The sequence below is a fragment of the Manis pentadactyla genome, chromosome 8 (genome assembly GCF_030020395.1).
Source record: "Manis pentadactyla isolate mManPen7 chromosome 8, mManPen7.hap1, whole genome shotgun sequence".
Taxonomy (NCBI): domain Eukaryota; kingdom Metazoa; phylum Chordata; class Mammalia; order Pholidota; family Manidae; genus Manis; species Manis pentadactyla.
Window position 1 is genome coordinate 52,365,227 of NC_080026.1, and position 22,513 is coordinate 52,387,739.

General features: G+C 32.9%; 1 protein-coding gene across 6 annotated transcripts in view; it reads right to left on the bottom strand.

Annotated features, from left to right (window-relative positions):
• ARID4B (AT-rich interaction domain 4B) overlaps positions 1 to 22,513 on the bottom strand; it is a 169,228-nt gene that overhangs the window by 45,347 nt on the left and 101,368 nt on the right. For 4 of the 6 annotated variants that reach the window (XM_036919279.2, XM_036919280.2, XM_057505735.1 and 1 more), the window contains exons 12-17: positions 18,357 to 18,429; positions 16,722 to 16,816; positions 15,733 to 15,830; positions 14,781 to 15,015; positions 14,305 to 14,480; positions 9,852 to 10,106 (exon numbers count right to left, since the gene is read on the bottom strand). In XM_036919279.2, the coding sequence (XP_036775174.2) occupies positions 9,852 to 10,106; positions 14,305 to 14,480; positions 14,781 to 15,015; positions 15,733 to 15,830; positions 16,722 to 16,816; positions 18,357 to 18,429 (932 nt within the window). The remainder of the gene's footprint in view (positions 1 to 9,851; positions 10,107 to 14,304; positions 14,481 to 14,780; positions 15,016 to 15,732; positions 15,831 to 16,721; positions 16,817 to 18,356; positions 18,430 to 22,513) is intronic. The other 2 variants (XM_057505733.1, XM_057505734.1) reach the window with 2 other exon arrangements.

Consider the following 22,513-nt stretch of genomic DNA (forward strand, 5'->3'; position numbering starts at 1 on the left):
GTTTGGACTATTGATATAAACTATCCTGCCTTTAATTGGACTTCACCTTTAGAAATTAGGATCAGAAGAAAGTAATTGGCCTCTTGGTGACAAAAGGAAATACAGTTTGCTAGGGCACAAAGAAAAACGAATGACTAAATTCTTAGTTTAAAAAATGTACTGAAAAACAAAGAAAAACAAATATTGAAATAAATATTAAAAATACTGAATTAGAAAATTAAGACTAAGTCTGTTAGTTTTTAGACCATACTTTTTCAATTCAGTTACCAATAAATCCCCTCTAATTAATGTATGGAATCTAGGCAAGTATCTTACCTGATATTTAAAGTACTAAGGAAAATATTTTCAAAGTATATGCATGACTTATCTGAAAATATTTCTATTGAGATCATCTAGTTAATATTTAACAAATGGAACAAACATGATAGAACAGGTGCATGAGCAACTTATTTGGCTTCAAAAGATCTGCTCCCTGACTTACATGAAATGAAGGAGCTGGGCCAGACAATCCCTGAAATGAAAAATTGTATGAAACTCCAAGACTAAAAGTTTGCCCAAGGGTTTCTTCAATCCACAAATACTTCTAAGGTACTCATTACATGCTGGGCTCTGTGCCAGACACAGGATATTCAGCAGTGAATGCAGCACAGCTCCTTCCCGCAAGGAGCTTACGGTTTAACAGAGAAAACACCAAACAGCATTACAAAAGTAGTAATACAAACCTTCTGAACCTTCCAAAAGAAGAAGCCACATAAGTATTTGATTTTTTGAAATGTGTTGAATTAAAATACTTTAAAGCTACAAGGAACCAGTCAGAGACCATAGCCCACTTGCTCTCACCAGAGAAAAACAGAGTTCTAAGAAATTTTATATTTGTTTGGATGTGTTGGCAAATCATCTAAGAAATAAATCATTCAGCAATAATAAAAATGGAAAAAAATGCTAGTCAACCAGATATAAGATACCAGAATGGTTACTGTGCCTACATTGATTGAGATCTTGCTTGTTTTTAAACCCAACTAAACCATTTCCAGAGAAGTATTATCAGCATGTATTAATATATACCCAAAAGACATAATTTTAGATGTTTAAAAAACATAATTACATGCGGAATGGTATTTTAAAAATAATTTCATAAGCAAAACCAAACTGACATAATACTTAACTCACTATCTGAAATATGCACACAGATTATAAAAAAGATAAAATCTAACCAATCAGTAAGTAAAATATTAAAACCATTTGTATTTTGTTCCCTGTAATGGATAGCCTCATTTAACAACTGCTGAACAATATATATTTTATATCTTTTTATGTGTATACAAAAAAGTTAATGTATGTCACATAAGAAACCTAACTTTCGAAAACCTCATATCTAAAGTGGACATTCAGGCTATCTTAGCAAGGAGAGAAATTTCCCCCCCTGAAGTGGGTAAGAAAATATGGAAAAAAGTATATCATAGGGAGGGGGAGGGGTGAGCAGGTGGGGTGAGGGAGATAAAGGGGCACAAAAATTCTCAATAATAATATAAGTTGGTCGGTCACAGGGGTAGTAGTAGAGAATGGGGACTATAGCCAATGATTCTGTAACATTTTTCTATGTTGACAGATAGTAACCACACTACTGGGGTGAGGATTTAATAATATGGATAACTGTTAAACCACTGTGCTACACACTTGAAACCAATATAAGATTATACATCAATGATATTTCAATTTAAAGAAGTATATCATAATAGGAAAACAGAATCATGGTGAAAAGAAGCACTAGTTTTTAATTATAAACTTTATAAGCAATTTTATCCGTATTTGCCTACTTCATGAGTTTTCTGTAATAATCTCAATTTTATACATATATTTTTAATTTGAGAGATGGTTAAAGCAAAATTTACAAAAAGACACACTGAACACAATTTTTAATGCTTTTAGTCATGTACTTAAGATACAAAATAAAAAGTATTACATTATTGAAAAAATAAAATTCTAAGCATACTATTAACATTTCATATTTCCCCTTCACTTAACAGTTTTAAATACATATCAAAGATACAAGAAAGGTGTTCATCACAATACAGAATACAACAGCAGAATATTATTTCTATCATGAAAATTGTAGCATAATCATACTTAAGATTTGACACAAACAGTCCAAGAGACTGGTATAGTTAATTATATCAAGAGGTTTTCCTAGAGAATTAAACTTTGTAAAATGAAAACAGGCATAGGTCTTTAGGAAAAGGTAGTATGTAATGTTAAGGACATATCACAGAGCATTCTACCAGGCTACAAAGATCAATGAAAATGGTTAACAACTGTGGCACTCATTGTATATTGTGATGCAGATACTGACTTTTAAAAGTACCCCAGAAGTTTATTTCATTAACATTTGGTAAATTTAGGGGATTAATATTTGTATACATTTAGACAAATATACTGATGTGCTTTGATGTGCCTGCCAATCTACAAAACTACCAAATGAATGGGTCCAAGTTAATGTTCTATATTAAATATACCTGCCAATTACAAAAACTACCAAGTGGAACAGGTCCAGTTTAAGAACACTCTTAAGTTGAATACAGAAAGGAAGAAAGCAAGCCTATTTGAGTGCAAAAATATCTGAGTTACTAATCTTTGTTCATAAAGGAAATGTTTATTTTCATTTGCACTGAAAAACTAGTCCACTCAAAAAAGTAATTTTTTTAAGTAAAAGTTATTTTTATGTTCACTGTATTTCCTGCTTATAAGCTTTGTTTTAAATTTCTCTACATGTAGGATGGATACAAAACATTTACATGCTGCAAAAGAATTTTTCTCATGAGCAGTAACACAGCCCTTTGACTATCATAGTCCTTTTTAATTTTAAAATGCTTTCTATCATAAATGTAAGTAAGCAGGCTAGATGAAAAAAGGGTTTGTGGAGGTGAGAGTTTGGAGAAGATGACAGTGAAGCATCAAAAGAGGAATGGCACATAGGAAAAGAAGCATGCAAACAGAATAGGAAAGGTTGGTGAGGATTAGGGCAATGTTCCTTTTCTTTCCCCTAAAGCAAATTTACAGATATTTACTTGGAAACCATTGTCAAGTGGTCTTCATTTATAGTTCTTTAACTTTAACACTATAAAAATAAAGCAGACCATTTCCTAGAGTATTTTTCTTTCTTTCTCTCATTGCCAGAATTATTATTTTAAAGCATGTGAGAACTCTGTATTCTTCCATCAATATTCCTAAATCTAAAGGCTATATATAGTTAAAGTAGGCAGGGATCAGATTACACAGAAGGGGGTGGAGAGGTAAAAGAAGGAAGTAGGTAGAATATTCTGAGAGGGAAGGAACAGAATAATTATGCTGAAAAGTAACAAAGAAATTTTAAAGGACAAAAGGAGATATGCAGTGGAAGAAAAGTCACAGAATCTGAGCATTTCTAATGAGATTCATTCCAGTCTTGCTCTCTACCCCATTTTGACTGCTAGTTAGCAGATGGGCTCTTTATATGACCCAAAGAGGTCATAAAAAGAACTGACTACCATAATCATATATAAAAATTAATTCAAAATAGATGAAAAACTTATAATATTAGAGCTAAAACTCTCAGAAGAAAACATAAAGGGAACTTTTCATAACACTGGACTTGGTGAAGGATTAAAATGGTGGCATGAGAGGTGAGAACAGAGAACTCCTTCCAAAACCATATATAATACGAAAAAATAGTTAATAAACTAATCCTAAAAGAGCAACAGGAAAGAAGACTGCACCAGACTGCAACCCTGGACTTGATCTTTTCTAGAATACACCACCAAAAGTACAGGCAACAAAGAAAAATTATACTTCATCGAAATCAAAAAAATTTTGTACATCGGAAGACACTATCAAGACAGTGAAAACCAATCCTGTGTGTTAACAGAATGGAAAAAGATATTTGCAAATCATCTATCTGATAAGGGATTAATATACAGAATATATGAAGAATTCCTACTACTCTACTCAACAACTACAAAAAAATTCCAAAATGGACAAAGGGCTTGAACAGACAAAGTAGATAAACAAACGGCCAAGAAGTACATGAAAAGATGCTCAACATCACTAGTATTATGGAAATGCAAATCAAAACCACAATGAGATACCACTAGATTAACTATAATTAAAAAAAAATTTTTAAACAGAAAATAACAAGTGTTAATGAGGATATGGAGAAATTAGAACTTTGTAAGAATGTAAAGTGGTGTAACATCTGTGGAAAACAGTTTGACAGGTCCTCAGAAAGTTAAAGAATTACCATATATAAAAGAATTAAGATGACACTCCAGCTAGAGAGCTAGGCCACATCTGTCCTAATCCCCCATTAGTCTCTATATTCTATAAAGTATTACTTTTATAAACCAGTCCCTTTTATTTGGATTTTAACTTCTGCTCTACTTCCATTTTGTTGCAAGGAGGTCCAGTTTAGTTCATTATTTTACTACCAACCAAATGCTAGGCATGTACTATTTCTTGATGTGGTAAGGGATATATATAATGGAATGAATATGGAATTGGGATTTTTTCATGTTTTAAAATTAAATGCAGTTTCAAAACATGAAGGTTCTGACATAGAAAGCTTGAACAATGGGAAAAAAAAGTTACCCACAATCCTAGGTGGAAGCTATAGTCCAGAAGGTCAAATCCCTTGCACCAAAAAAAAATTCAGAAAACTTCATTATCAGAAAAGTGACTCAAAATTACTCAAAAGTTACTGGAAAAATAGGAACAGAATGTAAAAGAAGTTAAAATGGGTATCAGAAGGATAAAAGAAGGGAACAATTAGAAAGGAAAAAACAAATGAAAGAAAAAATAATCCCCTATAATTAATAATAATTATATGCTAATAATAATCAATCAATAATCGAGGAGTGGTCTCTTAATTTTGAGAAAGGTAGAGAAGGAAAATAAGAAAAACAGTTTCAGCTGCAGCAGCTGGAAGCCAGGTGAAAAGTAGCATGGAAGGAGCCATCAGCTGGGGCAAGTCCCATCAATAAAGCAAGTGGCCAAGAGGTCAGAAATACAGATGGAATTCAGCTAGATGGGGTCACTAGTGTTTTGGTAGCATGGTGGGTGCAAATCCTTATTGGAAGTGGTTTACACAAAAACAACAGGAGAGAAACTGGTAACAAGTGGAGGATAACAAAGGTAATTCCATTCACCGGATGGAAACAGAGCAAAGAAATGGCACAGTGGGAGAGTAGGAGAAAGCTCAAGTGAGTTTTCTCTGAGATGGGAGAAATGACTACAGGTCTTCATGTGGATGGGAATGACTTAGTATAGAAGGAGAAACTGACAGGAGAGAGAAAAAGGGGGAGAATTTCTGGGCCCACGTCTCTCTGATTTGGCAAGAAGTCAAGGCGATTAGAAGAATGGCTTTAGAGGTAGTTTGCTTGTTCACCTAAGTCTAAGATAAGAAGGAAGAGAATGTGGCAGTGGACACAGGTAAAAGGGTAGATGTAGTGGATGTCTGTAGAAATTCTCTTATTTCCATTTTTCAATGAGGTAAGAAGCACGGTCACCAGCTGAAACAGAGGACAGGGATTTGAGGAGGTAAGAAATAGTATCAAATAGTCTTCTAAAAAAATAGAATAGTGAATGGAAGAGGACATATAATGCCCACATGAGGTTCATAGTCATGACTTTAAAATAATACCAGTTAATGTGACTGTTTGCTTTCCTCCAGCTGCAAGGAGTAGGAGGAATGTTAGATTAAATCAGGGTTCTAGTGCTTTTGTTAGGCGGGTACTAACTGCAGGGCAACTGAAAAACAGTACAAAAACTACTATAACAAGTAACAAGTGACTGAAAAATCTAAGTAACATAAAGGGAGGGTTGAAGGCAGTGGAGGAAGGATGGTAGTAGGATCAATGGACTGTAAATCCTGGTGGGGTAATTACCTTGCCTGGACAATAAATTCCTTAATAGGGACCATTTCTTCATATCTTCAGTGCCAAGCACAGTATTTTGCACATGGGTGGTGAATTTGTTTGTTAATTAAGAAGTTATATTCAATAAAAATCAGTTGAACGCTTGCAAAAAGCGGGATTGAACCCATTTGTTGTGAAAGCTTTTTACTAGTTCCCTCCAACTATTCCCTCCAAGGAGGAACCAATTTGTTTAGATAAATAAGGCATTTTTAAATGAAATACATTTATTTCAAATAATACATTTCAGAATAATTTATCTTATTTTCACCGTTCTATAACTTGTAATATAGTAGAACTGTTGTTACTTATTTAACAATTTTTCAGTTACATTTTACAGTGTTGCTACTCTTTTACTTAAGGGTATCCTTTAACGTAGGTGATGATCCTCCACATAAAAAAATTCTCTGATCAAATTCCCAACTACTTGATTATGGAAAGCTAAACTGGAAATGAATGGAGAAAAATAAATCAGCCTTGATACATAAAAAAATATTTTAACTCCATGCCAACTAGCTAGCCCAGAAAGTTCCAAAATACTTAACTATACTACTGAACAATGGTAAATCCAGCACATCTAACAGAATTGATGTCAGGTGAATTTCAAAGTATAACTTTATTTTCAAAAATCAAGTATGACATAGTTTGGAAACTTTAGAGTGAAAGGATCAATTAGCTAATTATACTAAAAAGTCTGTTAAATATTAATATCACTAAGAGAAATTAAAGCAAATATAACAGCCTTCTATAAAAAATTACTGAAGTATGAATATACTTTTAAAAAATGTACGAAGATGTATTTTTTTAAAGATAAAAGGAAACACACCATGATGTTAACAGTGATCTTATTTTTCTATTTTATGCATTTTCCCATTTTCTAGATTAAATGCTATTTTTAGAAGAGTATAATAAAACACTAACTTATTCCAACCATGTACTGACTAGTAAATTCTGTAATATTGGAGAGGTCTTTTATACATAGTCGGCACATATAAAAAATTCTGCACCAGTTTTATAGCACTTATAAGCCATTAGGTGGTTCATGATACAAAGTTCGGGCTATTTCCAGTAAATCTGAATAAGCATGTAAAACTTGTTTTTTTTTTTTTTTTCATCACAATCATAAAAAACAAAATGGCCCAAACACTATCCTTTGTATAACAAAAATTAACATTATTTGGTTGAGAAATAGGGGTATAAATGAAAATTATATTTAATGTAAAGGTTTACACAGCACTTAAGAAAACAGGAAAAATGTAGAAATTACAAGAAAGACAGTATTTTCTTTAAACTAAGAAAAATTTGTTTGCTGGAAAATGATGTTTCAGATTTAAACTCTCATAAATAGCTCCATATAAAATTTCCTGAATTGCTCTTGTAACAAATGACTTCCACTAAAGGTAAAACTATTTCATGACCCTTCATGCATAAATCTTCATTTCTAATTTCACATCTTTAAGTGTAAATTCAGAGATCAAGCTGAAGATCCCCTAAATAATAGGAAAATAGTTGTAGAGCTGATGAGGATTTTGCAGCAGTTGTCAGTAGATTAACTTCAGACATGAAGGAGCAGCAAAAATGATAATTACTGTGTATTCATCAAGACATACTCCTTGGTCATTATTGCAGAGAGGAATAGGAATATTGTTACGTCGACTATAAGAAAATTAATTGCTTAATCTACTGAGGTATAGTTGTTTTCTCTATGATGCTGGTGTGTGTAGCAATCCACCCTACAGGTCTTCATCAAGATGGTTAGTTTTCTTCTTTTGAAAGTTCATACCACATAAACACTTGAGTTGTCAGGAGTAGATGGCATCATTTGCAGTAACACAAGCGTTATCTTGTTGAACTAGGTCTCATTTTTCCTTTCTATATTATTAAAAACTTGAATGCCTCAATTTAAAATCTTCCCTTATCCTACCAGTCCTCTATCAATTTCAAAGCTAAAAGACTGGATATTTCTTCCCACCCTCTAAAATCCATGTTCTCCTAGGATAAGATTGATTACTCTTTCTCTTAGTCAATCTTTTCTTACCAAAACAGAAAGCTGTATCTTAACTGCAGATTAATTTTATGAATGTCTCAATTCTTATACCTATTAAGCCTCTTTTATTTAATGAGACAACAGAAAATAATCAAGCCCTGATAACAGTGAATCTTGGAGAATGCTTAAATTCTAGCCATTCACCACAGAATGTAAAAGCATATCATAAAGGTCACTAGGAAAACAGCCTCGTTACATAAACTAGCAAAATAACTAGGAGAAAAGAACTGGAAGGAGATGCTAAGATGATGTAGCTCTTATCTATCTATTATGGGCATTACTTAGTAGTATCAGTTTTTGCTGATACAATTCTTTCCTTCCTAATTTTAAACTAACACATTTAATATTTACACTTAGATCCTAGGCCAAGGTGGAAATTCCTCTACATTTATATTTAATAAGATCATTTAGTAAGATCAAAATGATTATATATCAAAGACTGGACAAAATATTCTAATAACAGATGTATCTGAGATCTCAAGTATCTTTCTTTGAACATGACCATTAATAGCCAGCTCTTCAGGTGAGGAAATTCATGCACCAGAGAGGCAGCCAAAAGGATAAATTACACATGATATTAAAAGTGGTATCTGGAAAAGATTGTTTCAGGACAATATCCATGGTAAGTATTCTTAAAATCCAAACTTTGTTATTCTTATTGGTTAGAAAAAATAAAGAACAAGTCCCAAACAAAACTCCTCAACATTTGTTTAATGATTTAAGTTGCTATTTTTTCCAAGCTTCAGAATGGATCACAACCATACTTTTCTCAAAATAAGAAAAGTAATCAGATTAGACATGCTTTTAGACCTGACCTTCCTATTGCTACAACAAAACAACATAAAATGTTCTTTTAAGAAATAGTGTATTTTTAACAGAATTTGAGATGATGTTTTCTTAACTTCATAAACCACAGACTACAATGTAAACATAAAGCATGAGAACTATACTCCTCCTTGAAGACACTAGGCACAGCATGAAACCACCACTTAAAACTTCTATGGTTAACTTTTCAAGGGCAACAACACTACCATAGGCTGTATTTCAAATACAATATCAAACATACCAAAATGAATTAAGTTTTTCTTAAAAGATACCTAAAATGATCAGATCCCAAAACTGGCTTGCCAATTCTGGATAAAATTCAAACAGAAAATCTTGTGTAAGAAAAAAACTGAAGTCATCGGTCATGACCTAAAACCGAACTTCAGCCTTGCCTTCTGGTTCCCCAGGTCAGTAGCTGTCAGAAAGGCATGCTTACTCCAGCAAACCTGCTGACACTTCAGCCATATTTTTTCAAACATACAAATAAATTTCTGAGACTTTTGAACAAGGCTGTAATGCAAGAACTGTTATTGAGGAGGTAAGGTCTTCTTGAAATAGCTAAAGCTTCTTAAGAAACTGAAAGTTAAAAAGCTCTGTCTACTAAAGGAAAGAAATATGGTGACTGAGGAAGATTACAAAGATGAGATTACTGTGGCAATGCAATTGGAAAGGTAAGAGAGCAAGAAGCCTGATAAATGGCCTATAGACATCAAGAAGTTCAAATCTCTTTCATCTTTTTAAGAGATTTTTCTATCATTTCACCAATAATGTTGCCTCTATTAACCTACATGAATAACATACAAATCAATTGTATAGACTTCAGTTTTCTAGACACTAAGGATATCTTCTAAGTACTGAAAACAGTAATAGGAAGTCATAAAACGAGGCATTTATACACTAAAACCTACATATTTTTAATATAGTGCTATGACCTCAATTAGGATACTAGTAAATCTGTAATTTTAATTAAATTTTAAAATAGAATGTTATTTTATAAGTGTTTTTAGGTAGTAATCACTAGCTAAAACTCAAGTTACCTCACATTCCATCCGCAGTAATGCACCAAGTAAAGGACCTCTCCACCTTCGACATCAGAATCTTTAATACTAGCTTCATACATTTTTTGATTTTTCCCTCGTCCATACCGCACTTGGACTTTCATGCCTGGTGGATAGCATTCAAACTCCTCTTCCTCATTGTGGCCATCATCATCTTCATCCTCTTCCTCCTCCTCCTCCTCCTCCTCTTCTGCTTCTTCTTCATCTTCCTCTTCCTCTTTATTCGTTTCATCTCTTGAAAGGTTTAAAAAATTGCAGTTAATAAAAGACACTTCATAACCTTTTCAGTTCCAAACCACATAAATTGATAAAAATCGTGGCTGTGATTGTTCCGGGAACAGCAGATTCCATGTGTATGAAATTCTGAGTTTCCATTTAATATTAAAAACTAAAAATGTACAAGATGACCGTGGTTACAGAAAAATACACTTAGAGTAAATGAAGATTGGAAAGTAATGCATCAAAAGAATATTTCCAATAGCCAGAAGAAGAGAAGTTGTGCTGAATATGAATAACAAGAAACTAGTAAGGTCGACTGTAACAGTTTCTTATGTTTTATTATAAAAGTGTTTTACATCTCAGTAGACAAAAAAAATAAGAATCAATACACTTTATAGCCATTTTCTTACTAAAAATTATTTTTAATTTCAAAAATTTTTGGCCCCAGGATGTTTAAAGCAAAAAAAATTTTACTAGCCAACAGCTTGTCTTAGTAACTTTAACAGGTGCTCCACCAAATTTTGAAATGTTACACTAACTGAAATATTATTTTACCTTTCACAGGAATATCCTAATCTACATCAATGTCACATCAAGTTTTTTCTATTCTATAATTCTAAACTTCACCACAATTTCTGCTCTTTTTACTACATATTTACTGAAAGCCTTTACCAATTCTCTCAACTTGGAAGTTCCAAAGAAACACGTATATGAGAGGCCAATTCCAAATAACATGAAACAAAAATGAAAATAATTTGAAACTCTAGAAGCAGCACTGAAACCATTATTAATTTTCTCAATATCTTATGTACTTTCTAAAATTCACTATGCATATTCACCTTGTATTAGTCACAAATATGTGCTAAACAACTTGGAGAAATTCTTAAATTATTAAATCTTTCCAAGTGTTAGATTAAAAAAAAACTTCAATATGAAATTCTTGATTATACTTCATTTTTATCTGCTCTGCAGTCTATCTATACTCATTACAACTGTTTTCTCTCAGAAAGAATCCATTACTCTACAGCTGACAAATGAATGAGTATCATAAAACAGAACCCCATTACAGCTCATTAAGCTTTAAAAGTTAATAAATATTTATATAAAAAGTCCCCTCCACTGAGTTTCAGTCTTATATTCCTATATGCAAACTTCTAAGCAATAACATTTTATCATTCCTAACTATGCAACTATATAGGCAACAAAAATAATCTATAAATAGTGATACAAGCAGCAATGTAATGCTTTTTTTCTTCTACCTCTGTCCTTCTATACAGTGAGGCAGGAGGGACAAAGGGTAACCTAATACACTTGTGTTCACAGAAGTAATCTGGTTCACAAAAGAACCAAATATGTCCACTTCCTCTTAAACACATCACAAAGTCTACAAAGATTCTCAAGAATTATTCCTATTTTAAGACTCATTTAAAGTCAAATGAATTGGTACTTAAAAATTAAAACAAATGAAATTAGGTATAATCTAAGATTTAAAAAACATGACCTCTACTAAAAATACATTGACATTCCTATAATGAAGAAATAATTAGTAAGGTTAAAATATCTATGAGATTGGAAAGGCTGTTATGGATGATAAACTATGACTAACAATTTTAAAGAAATTATTTATAAATATATATAATACACATACATGAAACTAAAGCATTTGAGACCTTTTTTTAAAGAATGTTATTTATTTAAATCATAAGATTATATCCCTTTGTATCAATCAGGGAGAAGAGGAAGTGTATTCTGGTGGCCACAACAAAAGAAGAAATTTATTATGCACTGAAGAGATTTATCATGCACCTCAGAATCATTATGCAAGAAAGAAAATAGAATAAAAAGTCTTAAAGTTTTTGAATGAAAACAAATTCTAAACTGTATTTTATGTTACATAATACACTGAACATGACTGCCAATAACAGCAAACACAATCCTACTTTAAGTGGTAGGGCAATCTCTTACTCAATCAGAAATTTAAAACCTACAACTCTGTATTAATAAAACAAAGCAATCAAAAATTAAAACTAAAAATTTCACATATCAGTCCCAGACACAAACCAAATGAAAGTCACTTAAATAACTTACTAAAAGTAATAGGTAGGTCAGGGGAAGGCAGTATAGCATGGAGAAGACAAGTAATGACCATATAGCATTTACTCTGCTGATGGACAGTGATTGTAATGGGGTCGGTGAGGAGGGTGGTGTACTTAATAATATGGGTGAATGTTGAAACCACAATGTTGCTCATGTGAAACTTTCATGGGATTGTATATCAATGATACCTTAATAAAATAATAATATACTAAAGTATAAAGAAGCAAACAGCACAATTACTGGCTATCAGCCAAAGAAAATATTCTACTCCTCTAGGAATTCAGGGGCAAAATCAGAGCTAAATGCACTAAACCAAACAGAATATAGAATGCTAAGAAAGACAGCCTTTGAAAGCACAAAATGAACACCAGCTTAAATATAAGTTAGGAAAATGGATGTATATATTACATTCACGCACATACACACACATTTTGTTAATTATCTTTTAGAAAACTACATTTTGGGAAACCAACTGTATCAGCAAGGATTTTTCATCTGAATTCACAAAGAAATATCAGATTTTCCCAGTATGATGTCACACTCCTTACAATGAAACAAATTATTTTTTAAAAGCTACAATTTATTAATATTTAACTATGGGCCAGGCACTGAACCAGGCATTTTACATAAATTAACTAACTTATTTAATCTCCAAAAACTGGACTATGAATGAAGGATACTGAATACTTTTGGTAGTAGCTAATTACTTAGAGATAATTTATGTATTAGAAAAATACTTATATTTTTGATAATTGTAAGATTTTTGACTACACTTATAAAACTCAGAAATCAACTTTGGCATCCCCAACACACAATGCTTCTAAAGAACATTTACAAAATTCAGGCAGTCACACCAGGAAAATTTCAGTTTGTGGTATGATACATTTGCAAATAAATATCTATAGTAAAAAACCCATACAGTTGAAGAATTTTTAAAAACCTACAAAATAGAGTTTATACTATAAACAGCTGAAGTTTTATTAAGATAATTATTAATAATAAAGAGGAAATACAGGCCTATCACAGTGCCTTCTATACAGGACATATTCCAGAAACATTTGCAGATTTAAAAGTCAGATTTTTAGGCAAAAGGCTGAATCCTTACTAAGTTTCTTAGTAGTTGAAATAGTCTCCCATAGCAGCAAAGAGTACTTCAAATACATATTTACACACACAGAAATATAACCAAGAATACTATATTCATCTAAACCCAGGTTTTTTCTTCAATGTTTATCTGCATGTTACCACCAGAATTTCAGAACACTAAATGATCAAGAGAGTTTAGCCAAAAAGCTGGATACTTACTAAGTTTCCTAATAATTGAAATAATCTCTAATATCAGTAAGGAGTACTGTAAATATATATTTGTACACACAGATATACAACAAAGTAAAATAAACACCTCTTACTCTCTTTATGTAATCATGGGTTTTTCTCCTGTCTGTCTGCATGCCGTGGTCAAATTTCACAAAAATACTAAAATGATCCAAAAAGTTTGGTTGTACTTATTTTAAATGGACCACCAACAATGGGGATGTTTAGCTTTTTTAAACCTCAGATGTAAAGATTAGATGCCAAAGATCACCTAAGAAATCCAGGGGTCCACTGGCAGTACATAAATTTCATTGCCAAGTGATTCACCTTTCCATACCGACCGAAACAAGTAAATATACTGTCACATCAAGCACAACATAACCATTTTGGCCTTTTGAAAACTAATTATAAACACTTTTCCATTCTTATTTTTTGCTTAATAAATGAACACAACTCTCAGAAGCTACAGCCAACATACCATCTACAAAACATTGGAAAAAGCCATCTTCCCAAATTTGTACTATCTGGTTATTAAGCATAGCTTAATGCAGTAAAATACTTTTCTCTAGCTCAAAATTTTATGGATTTCCATGATGAGAGCAAGAAGAATGGGTCAAAAATCTTTTGCCACAATTTGGCTTTTGTAGGATCTCTGAAGGAGGCAAAGTCTATTTACATAGTAAGTGCAAATCACTGAATTATTCTGTATTTTGTCAAATTGAGATTCATACAGCCACACAAAGAGCAAATTACAAGAATTCATTCAACCAAAATGCATCTTAACCAAAAACAAATTTCTTACCCAGATTTTGCTTTTTCTTCTTCAGCTTCTACCTTTATGCTGAGAGAATCATCTACCCCAGTTGTCTCATCATCTTTATCTTCCAGATTTTCATTTTCTCCTGTTTTTTTCACATTAACTTCTTTTTCCTGATCAGGCTGTGTAGGTATAGATTCTAATAAATTCTTTTTACTCCCCTAGAAAAAGATCAGAGGAACTAAACCAACAAAAATAAAAATTATCAAACTAATTCCATGATCTAACTGTTAACAGAAAGTGGTACCAACCAATACCAACATCAATAAAGTTATTAGTTATTTTAAGAAGCTCCTGCCATTCCTAAAACACTAAGCAAAAACAGCTAATAGCTCTTCCAAATAAGAAATGAAGAAAATGCACAAACAATAAAATTATAATAAATTGATTATGAAAACTTTACAGAGGATGTAGAAAATGTACCAAAGAAGGCAGAGGACTATTAACAATATCTAATTTACCAGAGGGGGCTTGGTATTTTCCTTTCTTTCAATATCTTCAGTAGGCTTTTCTTCTTTTGGTATTATATTCTCCTCTTCTTCAATCTTAATTTCTTTGATCTCTGGTTCACTTTCCTCTTTTATTTCTTTTACATTTTCACACTCCTTACATGGCTTGTTAACAACTTTCTCTGGCAATGCCATCTGAAATCCAATATTGGCTGACCTACAGTACTCCTCAAAGCCATATAAGTATCTGGAAACAGGAAGAGAAGTTTTATTTGGGAAAACATTTCAAAGTATTACTAGAGAGTTGTAGTTTTGTGTTCATTTATTTTGCTTAAGTTCTCAGATACTGAGCTGTATTAAAAATCTAATTTATTCTGGTTGAGGTCTTACTAATCTTTTTAGCCCAAATACAAACATATTTCAAAGAAACAAATTCAATAAAAAAAACTATGCTAAAAGTGAAAAGACTGTCATTATCTTATAGTAATTTTAATAGTATCTTTTAGAAGTATCTGGAATAGCATCAATTTGTTGAGCATTTCTTATATGCCAGTCATTGGGCCTCCTAGTACATGTAAAATATCACTTAATCATCAGAACAAGATACGTAGTATTACCACATTTTACAAATGAAGAAACTGAGGCTTAGAATAAATGGACCTACAGCACAAACAGCTAGTAATTGGTAGAATCAGGAATTATAGCCGGGTTTATTTGACTTTCAAACTTTGTCTTTAACATCTACACAGTACTTTCAATTTATTTGGCCAGAAAAACTTTTCTTCGCAGACTATCTCACAGATCTATTATTCTTGGACTATACTCTAGAAAGTGGCACTATAGAGTTGATTACTCTAGAAAAAATTTGATTGCTTCTTAGGAGAAATAAATAGCTACATGGCAAATTCCATCCTGCTCTATAGGTAAAATATTGAATATAGCTATATCAAATACACCAACTTACTTTTTATAAGCACATTTAACATTGTATCCTGCGGCTGAATTTAATACAGGGATTCCAAGATCTTGGTAGACTTGTTTCCAGACAGCTCCACTTTCAATCTAATGGACAAAGTGAAATGAAAACTCCCAAGTTAAGAGGGGGGAATATAATTTGATAAATACAGTATATACAAATATGTATTTATATTTAATGGTTCTAGTCTCAAAGGAATGAAAAATACTAACCTTGATAAATTCTAAATAAAAAATTTGGCTTATAATATTTTAAAGTAGGTTTTAGTATTCTAACAAATCTCAGAGAATTACAGATGTTGAAGTATTAATCCATTTGACTTTTAAGTGCCATAGTAAATAAGAGAACATCCAGGTTCCTACACCAAATTTGTAATGAAAAGACAGAGATATAAGAGTTTTTAAATTATGTATTCTTTCCCATAGAACTCACAAGCTAATAAATCAAACAATTTCTATAGATCTTAGCAAAGCATTTTATTCTACAGAAAACTTTTTTTTTCCAGATAGTCTTAATTGGATGAACACATATATCATAGAGACCTTAAGATAATTTTTCCGGTTCAACAGAGATTTTCGGCTTGTATACACACACATATAAATGTTTTATATAGATACCAGGGCACAGTACAAAAGATCAAGGATATAAAGATTAGTAAGACAGATCCCTACTATTAAGTGCCAGAGTCCAGGGCAAAAAAACAGAAAGAAAGAATTTCCACTGATATGGTTGTGCTGTGACTCAGATAAACACAGGTGGTTTATGAAAAACTTTGACAAAATAAACAGTAAATCAGATACCCCATTTTTTTAAATACTTAATTTAAATTTGATCTGAGGAAGCTGTTTCTAACTTATATTTTCCATTTTATTTTCCTTCTATTCTTAGGTTTTTACTAGTAGACAATTTTAGGTAATTTTTAGATAAGAAAATATGCTGTTTGAAAAACATGTTTCACTTTTGACTGTAAAACTTACATTATCAAATCCTCCAAGTTTATGTACAAGTCTGAATAACTTAAAGAGATTCAAGTTTCGATATCCAAGTACAGGTCGTTTGTTAATGGGTGTGCCTATTAAAGAAAACATATATTAGAACCACACTACAGTTTTTATGTAAATTTCAAAAGACTCAAATATTACCACCAAACATACGTAGTGCAAAGTGAGTGTGTGTGTGTGTGTGTATATATATATATGAAAAAAGTCCCTTGTTAATCAAAAAGATGATGTCTACTACTTAAATTTTTCAAAAATCAGTGACACAAGGTTTAGTAGAACTGAAGAAAGTGCTGAGGTAATCGATAGGCAATTGCTTCACAAAGAGTTATTTTTGATACTTTTTTGTATTTTACTAATTTACTACTACTCGAAATAATGATTGTACAGTAAAAACTATAATTCTGTTTCATTCTAACATGGAAAAATGTAGGGCAAGGACACTAAAACTAACAAACTGTTAGCAAGTGGCAGAGGAATAACAGGATAGACAGAGATACACAACCTATGGTCCTTTCCAAAAGATATATGACTGGCATAATTGTATCTTATCATTCTTTTTCTAATACTAGATTTTATTCATTTTCTTCACATTTTTATTGAATCTGATACAAAAGCCTATAAAATACCTACCCTCCTTAGGCCAAGTCTCTATTCATACTAATAATACAGGAATCCAGGACATTTTATATTAAAGAATAAAAAGATGCCTGCATTGTAGTAGCCACTAGCATTTACAAGAGCAAAAGACAAGGAGCACCAGCTTCTACTCATCAGCAATACAAACAAGGATTTAAAAAACATTAATTCCCAGAGAATAGTGGCACTTCTAAATATTATTCATTTTGTCCTTCTCCTCAAGCTAGAGAGCTTTCTGCCTCTCTCACTCTCTTTTTAAAGGCATCATTCCAGGAAAGGAGAAACTATACTCTGAATAGCAGATTAGCCAGAAAATCAGGGACATAGTTCTTGGAGGTCTAGATCATCACTGTGAAGTAAAGGTTAGCACCATTCCTCTTTCCCTAATCCTTGCATTTCTTTAACATCACAAGGCAGACTCAGTAAACTAATCCAAGACTCCCGAACAGATTTTACCTTTCTCTATTTCTGCCTCTCTGTGGATGGTTTAATTCTCCTCTTAGTTCTATGTAGCTGGGACACAGGAAGACTTACAGCCCGCCTTAAGAGCATGGTGTGGGTGTCTCTCTCTCTGTCTCTCACTCATTTGTATTCATATACACACATATCCTAGATACATCAAACAGTGATTTTGGAGAAGGCTTTTTGCTAGAGATATCTATATACATGCAAATAAATTGGTACTATAATTCCCATTCTGCTGCTGTTATCTAGTATAAGAGGTCATTAGGGTCCCATGGATAGGTAGAGAGATAAGCAGGGAAGAATACAGGGATTTATTTATGTGTCCATAGCCATATTATCCATCAAAATACTGTCAATTTCTTCATTCCACTTACCACATGGTAGACACTATGCTAGGTGCTGGTGATACTGACAAACAAAAGGCATCTATGATTACAAGTGGCATGAAGCTTAATGAATAGTGTTCTTACCTGATACCTACAACACTAATGACAAAAAAAAAACACTCACCTCTGTCTTCCATAAATTTGTACAACTGCTGAAGAAAGTTCTCCCTTTCTTCTGGAAATGGTTCTATTTCTTCCTGATTTTAGCCACAAAAAAATAGAATAGTATTTTCCTCAGTTAAGCATTTCAATAATACGAGCAGATTTCCTACTAACAGCAAAGACTAACTGTCACTAAAATATTTTGAAAGTTTTACCAAATAATTATTTCTTAATACTACGCTGTTCAAACCCAGCACAGTGCATTAGACATTTTACTTTATAAAGGAATATGTCCTCTATTACTATATAGAACAAAAATCCCAAAATCCCAACTGTAAATTTTCACATAAGAAATGAGACTAGCAAGATGGTTCATGGACTTATCATATCTGAGACCTAGTCTTTAAATCAGGATCACAGGCTCAAGAAGACCTACTCTCACTTATAGTAAATTGGGTCAGGGTTTAAAATAAAAACTGACTCTATTACTGCTCCTCAAGAAACTATACAAGTGTGGGTCCCATCAGCTTTAACTATAAGTATCCTTCATTATATACAGCCCCACTGTGTAGTACTTCAAGCTTATAAAATAAGTAAAGTGGGGAACAAACTTGATCTACAATACCTGAAGATTCAGACTTAGGAAAATCTTCAAGTAATAAAATAGTTCCCCGATTTATCAATTACAAGGGAAGGACTAGCTTCTTGCTGCTGAGGCCAAGGGCTGTGGCAGTAGGGAGCTGGTCTTGAAGCAACCTGCAAGGAGCAGGGTAGTAGGTGAGACTGAGGAACTCATAAATTCAGTGACTATCATCCATTCAACAAACATTTAATGAGCACCGTAAGAACAGGCACTATGCTAGGTGCTGAATCAAATTTTTTAAAACAAGCAATGGAGCTTGCCATTACAGACGTGATTAGGAGTAACTGCAGAGAAAGTGATTCAAAATACATATCTGAGCTTTATAGTTACTCAGGCTGAATCACATGTATTTCTAATTGTAAAAGTTAGAAGCATACTTTCAACTGATAGTCTAAATACAGCATTTTAATTTTAAAAACCATGTGACTAATGTCATTGTTTGAGATTTGCCCCTTTATTTTAAAAGCTAGCAGAGCAAAGAAAGGCAAGTTAAAAACAAAAAACAAAAACCTATGTTTTCTATTAGGTTTGCTAGTTGGGCAGAGAAGAATAAATGATGATGGTTACTTTGCTTATGAAAGATCTATATTTCTGAATTTAAACATGGTTCACATATGCTGGGTTTTGGTAAGATAGTTTAAGGAAATATAAGTTTATATATAAGTTTAAGGAAATATGTTATCTAGATATTATCTTGATGTTTCCATGGTACAATATTTGACTTTCTTAAACTGACAAATTTATTTCTGTTTTAAAATTTTTTAAGTGAAGCTTCTAATTAACTTAAGAAAGAAAGCATTTAAACCAGAAACCAGATTTGCTTTTACAAAAACTGTAAAACATAAATCTAAGCAACAAAAGTTTGGTAACTGACATTTATTGATCATCTGTTATATGTTACACACTGTGACAGACACTATGAGTGTGAATACGAGTAAGACAGGGTCTCTCAAGAGCTTAGAAATTAGTAGGAGGAAAAAAATTGACAATGAATGTATGTGGGTGCCTGTGTGTGATAAAAATACGTAACTTTCCTGAGGTGAGGGAAGCAATGGGTCACAGAAGGTTTCTCTTTACAGAAGTAACATTTGAAAAGAGTTTTGAAAACTGAACAGGAAGGAGTATACCAGACTGATGGAGAGAAAGGGAAAAGGCACTGTAGGGAGAGGTGAAAAGGTGAGCAGAAACAAGGCATGCATTTTGCTATTGCTACAGCATAAAGTTCAGAGTGGGGGTGGAATGTTTACCAAGAGAAGTGATTTTAAAAAAAGGCAGGGCCTAACAGTAATCAAAACAATTTGGTACTGGAACAGGAACAGTGATAGATGAATGGAACAGAATAGAGAGCCCAGATATAAATCCAAGCATATACAGTCAATTAATATACAATAACGGAGCCATGAATCTACAATGGGGAAAATAGCCTCTTCAACAAATGGTGTTGGCAAAACTGGACAGCTACATGTAGAGAATGAAACTGGATTATTGTCTAACTTCATACCCAAAAGTAAACTCAAAATGGATCCAAGACCTGAATATAAGTCATGAAACCATAAAACTTACAGAAGAAAACACAGGCAAAAATCTCTTGAATATAAACATGAGAACTTTTTCCTGAACACATCTCCTCAGGCAAGGGAAACAAAAGCAAAAATGAACAAGTGGGTCTATATCAAACTAAAAGGCTTCTGTACAGCAAAGGACACCATCAGTAGAACAAAAAGGCATCCTACAGTATGGGAGAATATATTTGTAAACGACTTATCTGATAAGGGATTAACATCCAAAATATATAAAGAACTCATACACCTTAACACCCAAAAAACAACCTGGTTAAAAAATGGGCAGAGGATATGAACAGACACTTCTCCAAAGAAGAAATCTGAATAGCCAACAGGCACATGAAAAAGATGCTTCACATCACTAACCATCAGGGAAATTACAAATTAAAACCACAATGAGGTACCACCTCATACCAGTTAGGATGACCAACATCCAAAAGACAAGAAACAACAAATACTGGCAAGGATACAGAGAAAGGGGAACCCTCCTACACTATTGGTGGGAATGTAAATTAGTTCAACCATTGTGGAACATAATATGGAGTTTCCTCAAAAAACTAAAAATAGAAATACCATTTGACCCATTAATTCCACTCCTAGGAATTTACCAGAAGAAAACTATATCCCTAATTGAAAATGACATATCCAACCCTATGTTTATTGCAGCACTATTTACAATAGCCAAGATATGGAAGCAACCTAAGTGTCCATCAACAGATGAATGGATAAAGAAGACGTGGTATATATACACAATGGAATATTATTCAGCCATTAAAAAAAAACCAAATCCAACCATTTGCAACAACGTGGATGGAGGTAGAGGGCATTATGGTCAGTGAAATAAGCCAGGTGGAGAAAGACAAGTACCAAATGATTTCACTCATTTGTTGAGTATAACAACAAAGCAAAACTGAAGGAACAAAACAGCAGCACACTCACAGACTAGTGGTTACCAAAGAGGAGGGGTTGGGGAGGGTGGGTGGGGAGGGAGAAGGGGCTTAAGGGGCACTATAATCCATAATCACAATATAGGTAGGTCACAGGGAAGGCAGTACAGCACACAGAAGACAATTAATGGCTCTATAGCATCTTACTAAGCTGACAGATAGTGACTGCGATAGGGTGGTGGTGGGGTGAAGACTTTATAATATCGGTGAATGTTGAAACCACAATGTTGTTCATGTGAAACCTTGGTAAGATTGTATTAATGTTAGTAGATAGTAAATAAAAGAAAGTATTATTGATAGTTTAATTGAAAAAAAAAGTAAAATAACAAGTGTTGGCAAGGATGTGAAGAAGTTGGAATGCTTTTACATTGCTGCTGGTAATGTAAAATGGTACAGCTGCTGTGGAAAAGTTTGCCAGTTCTTCAAAAAGTTGAACACAGCATTATGATATGACCCAGCAATTCCACTCTAACGTGAATACTCAAAAGAACTGAAAATAGGCACCCAAGTACAGTAGCCCCCTCTTATCTGTGGGGATATATTCCAAGACTGGATGCCTGCAGCCACATAGTACTGAACCCCATATATACTATTTTTTTTCCCATACATACATACCTATAACAAAGTTTATTTTACAAACAGGCACAATACGAGATCAGCAACAATTAATAATAAAATAGGGTAATTAAAACAATAGACTATAATAAATATGTGAATGTGAAAAAAAGGCAGGGACTAGACTTTAAGAGGTTCTGAAAGTGAAGTTTGACTTCTGTAAGCCACTGAGGAGGTTTTAAGCAAGGGATAGATTGCTCATTTTAGCATTTTAAATGGAAAGCAGCAGGGGAGAACATGAAGCCAAGAAACTTTTATACAATACACTGTATTGCATAGATCACTGTATCATAAAACATAAACTCTGAAACAATCCTATTTCATTAATTGTTGTTTACTACAGGTAAATGGCAGAATTTCATACCCTACCTAAAATGCTATTGCCATTAACCTCTTAAAAATATTAAAAACA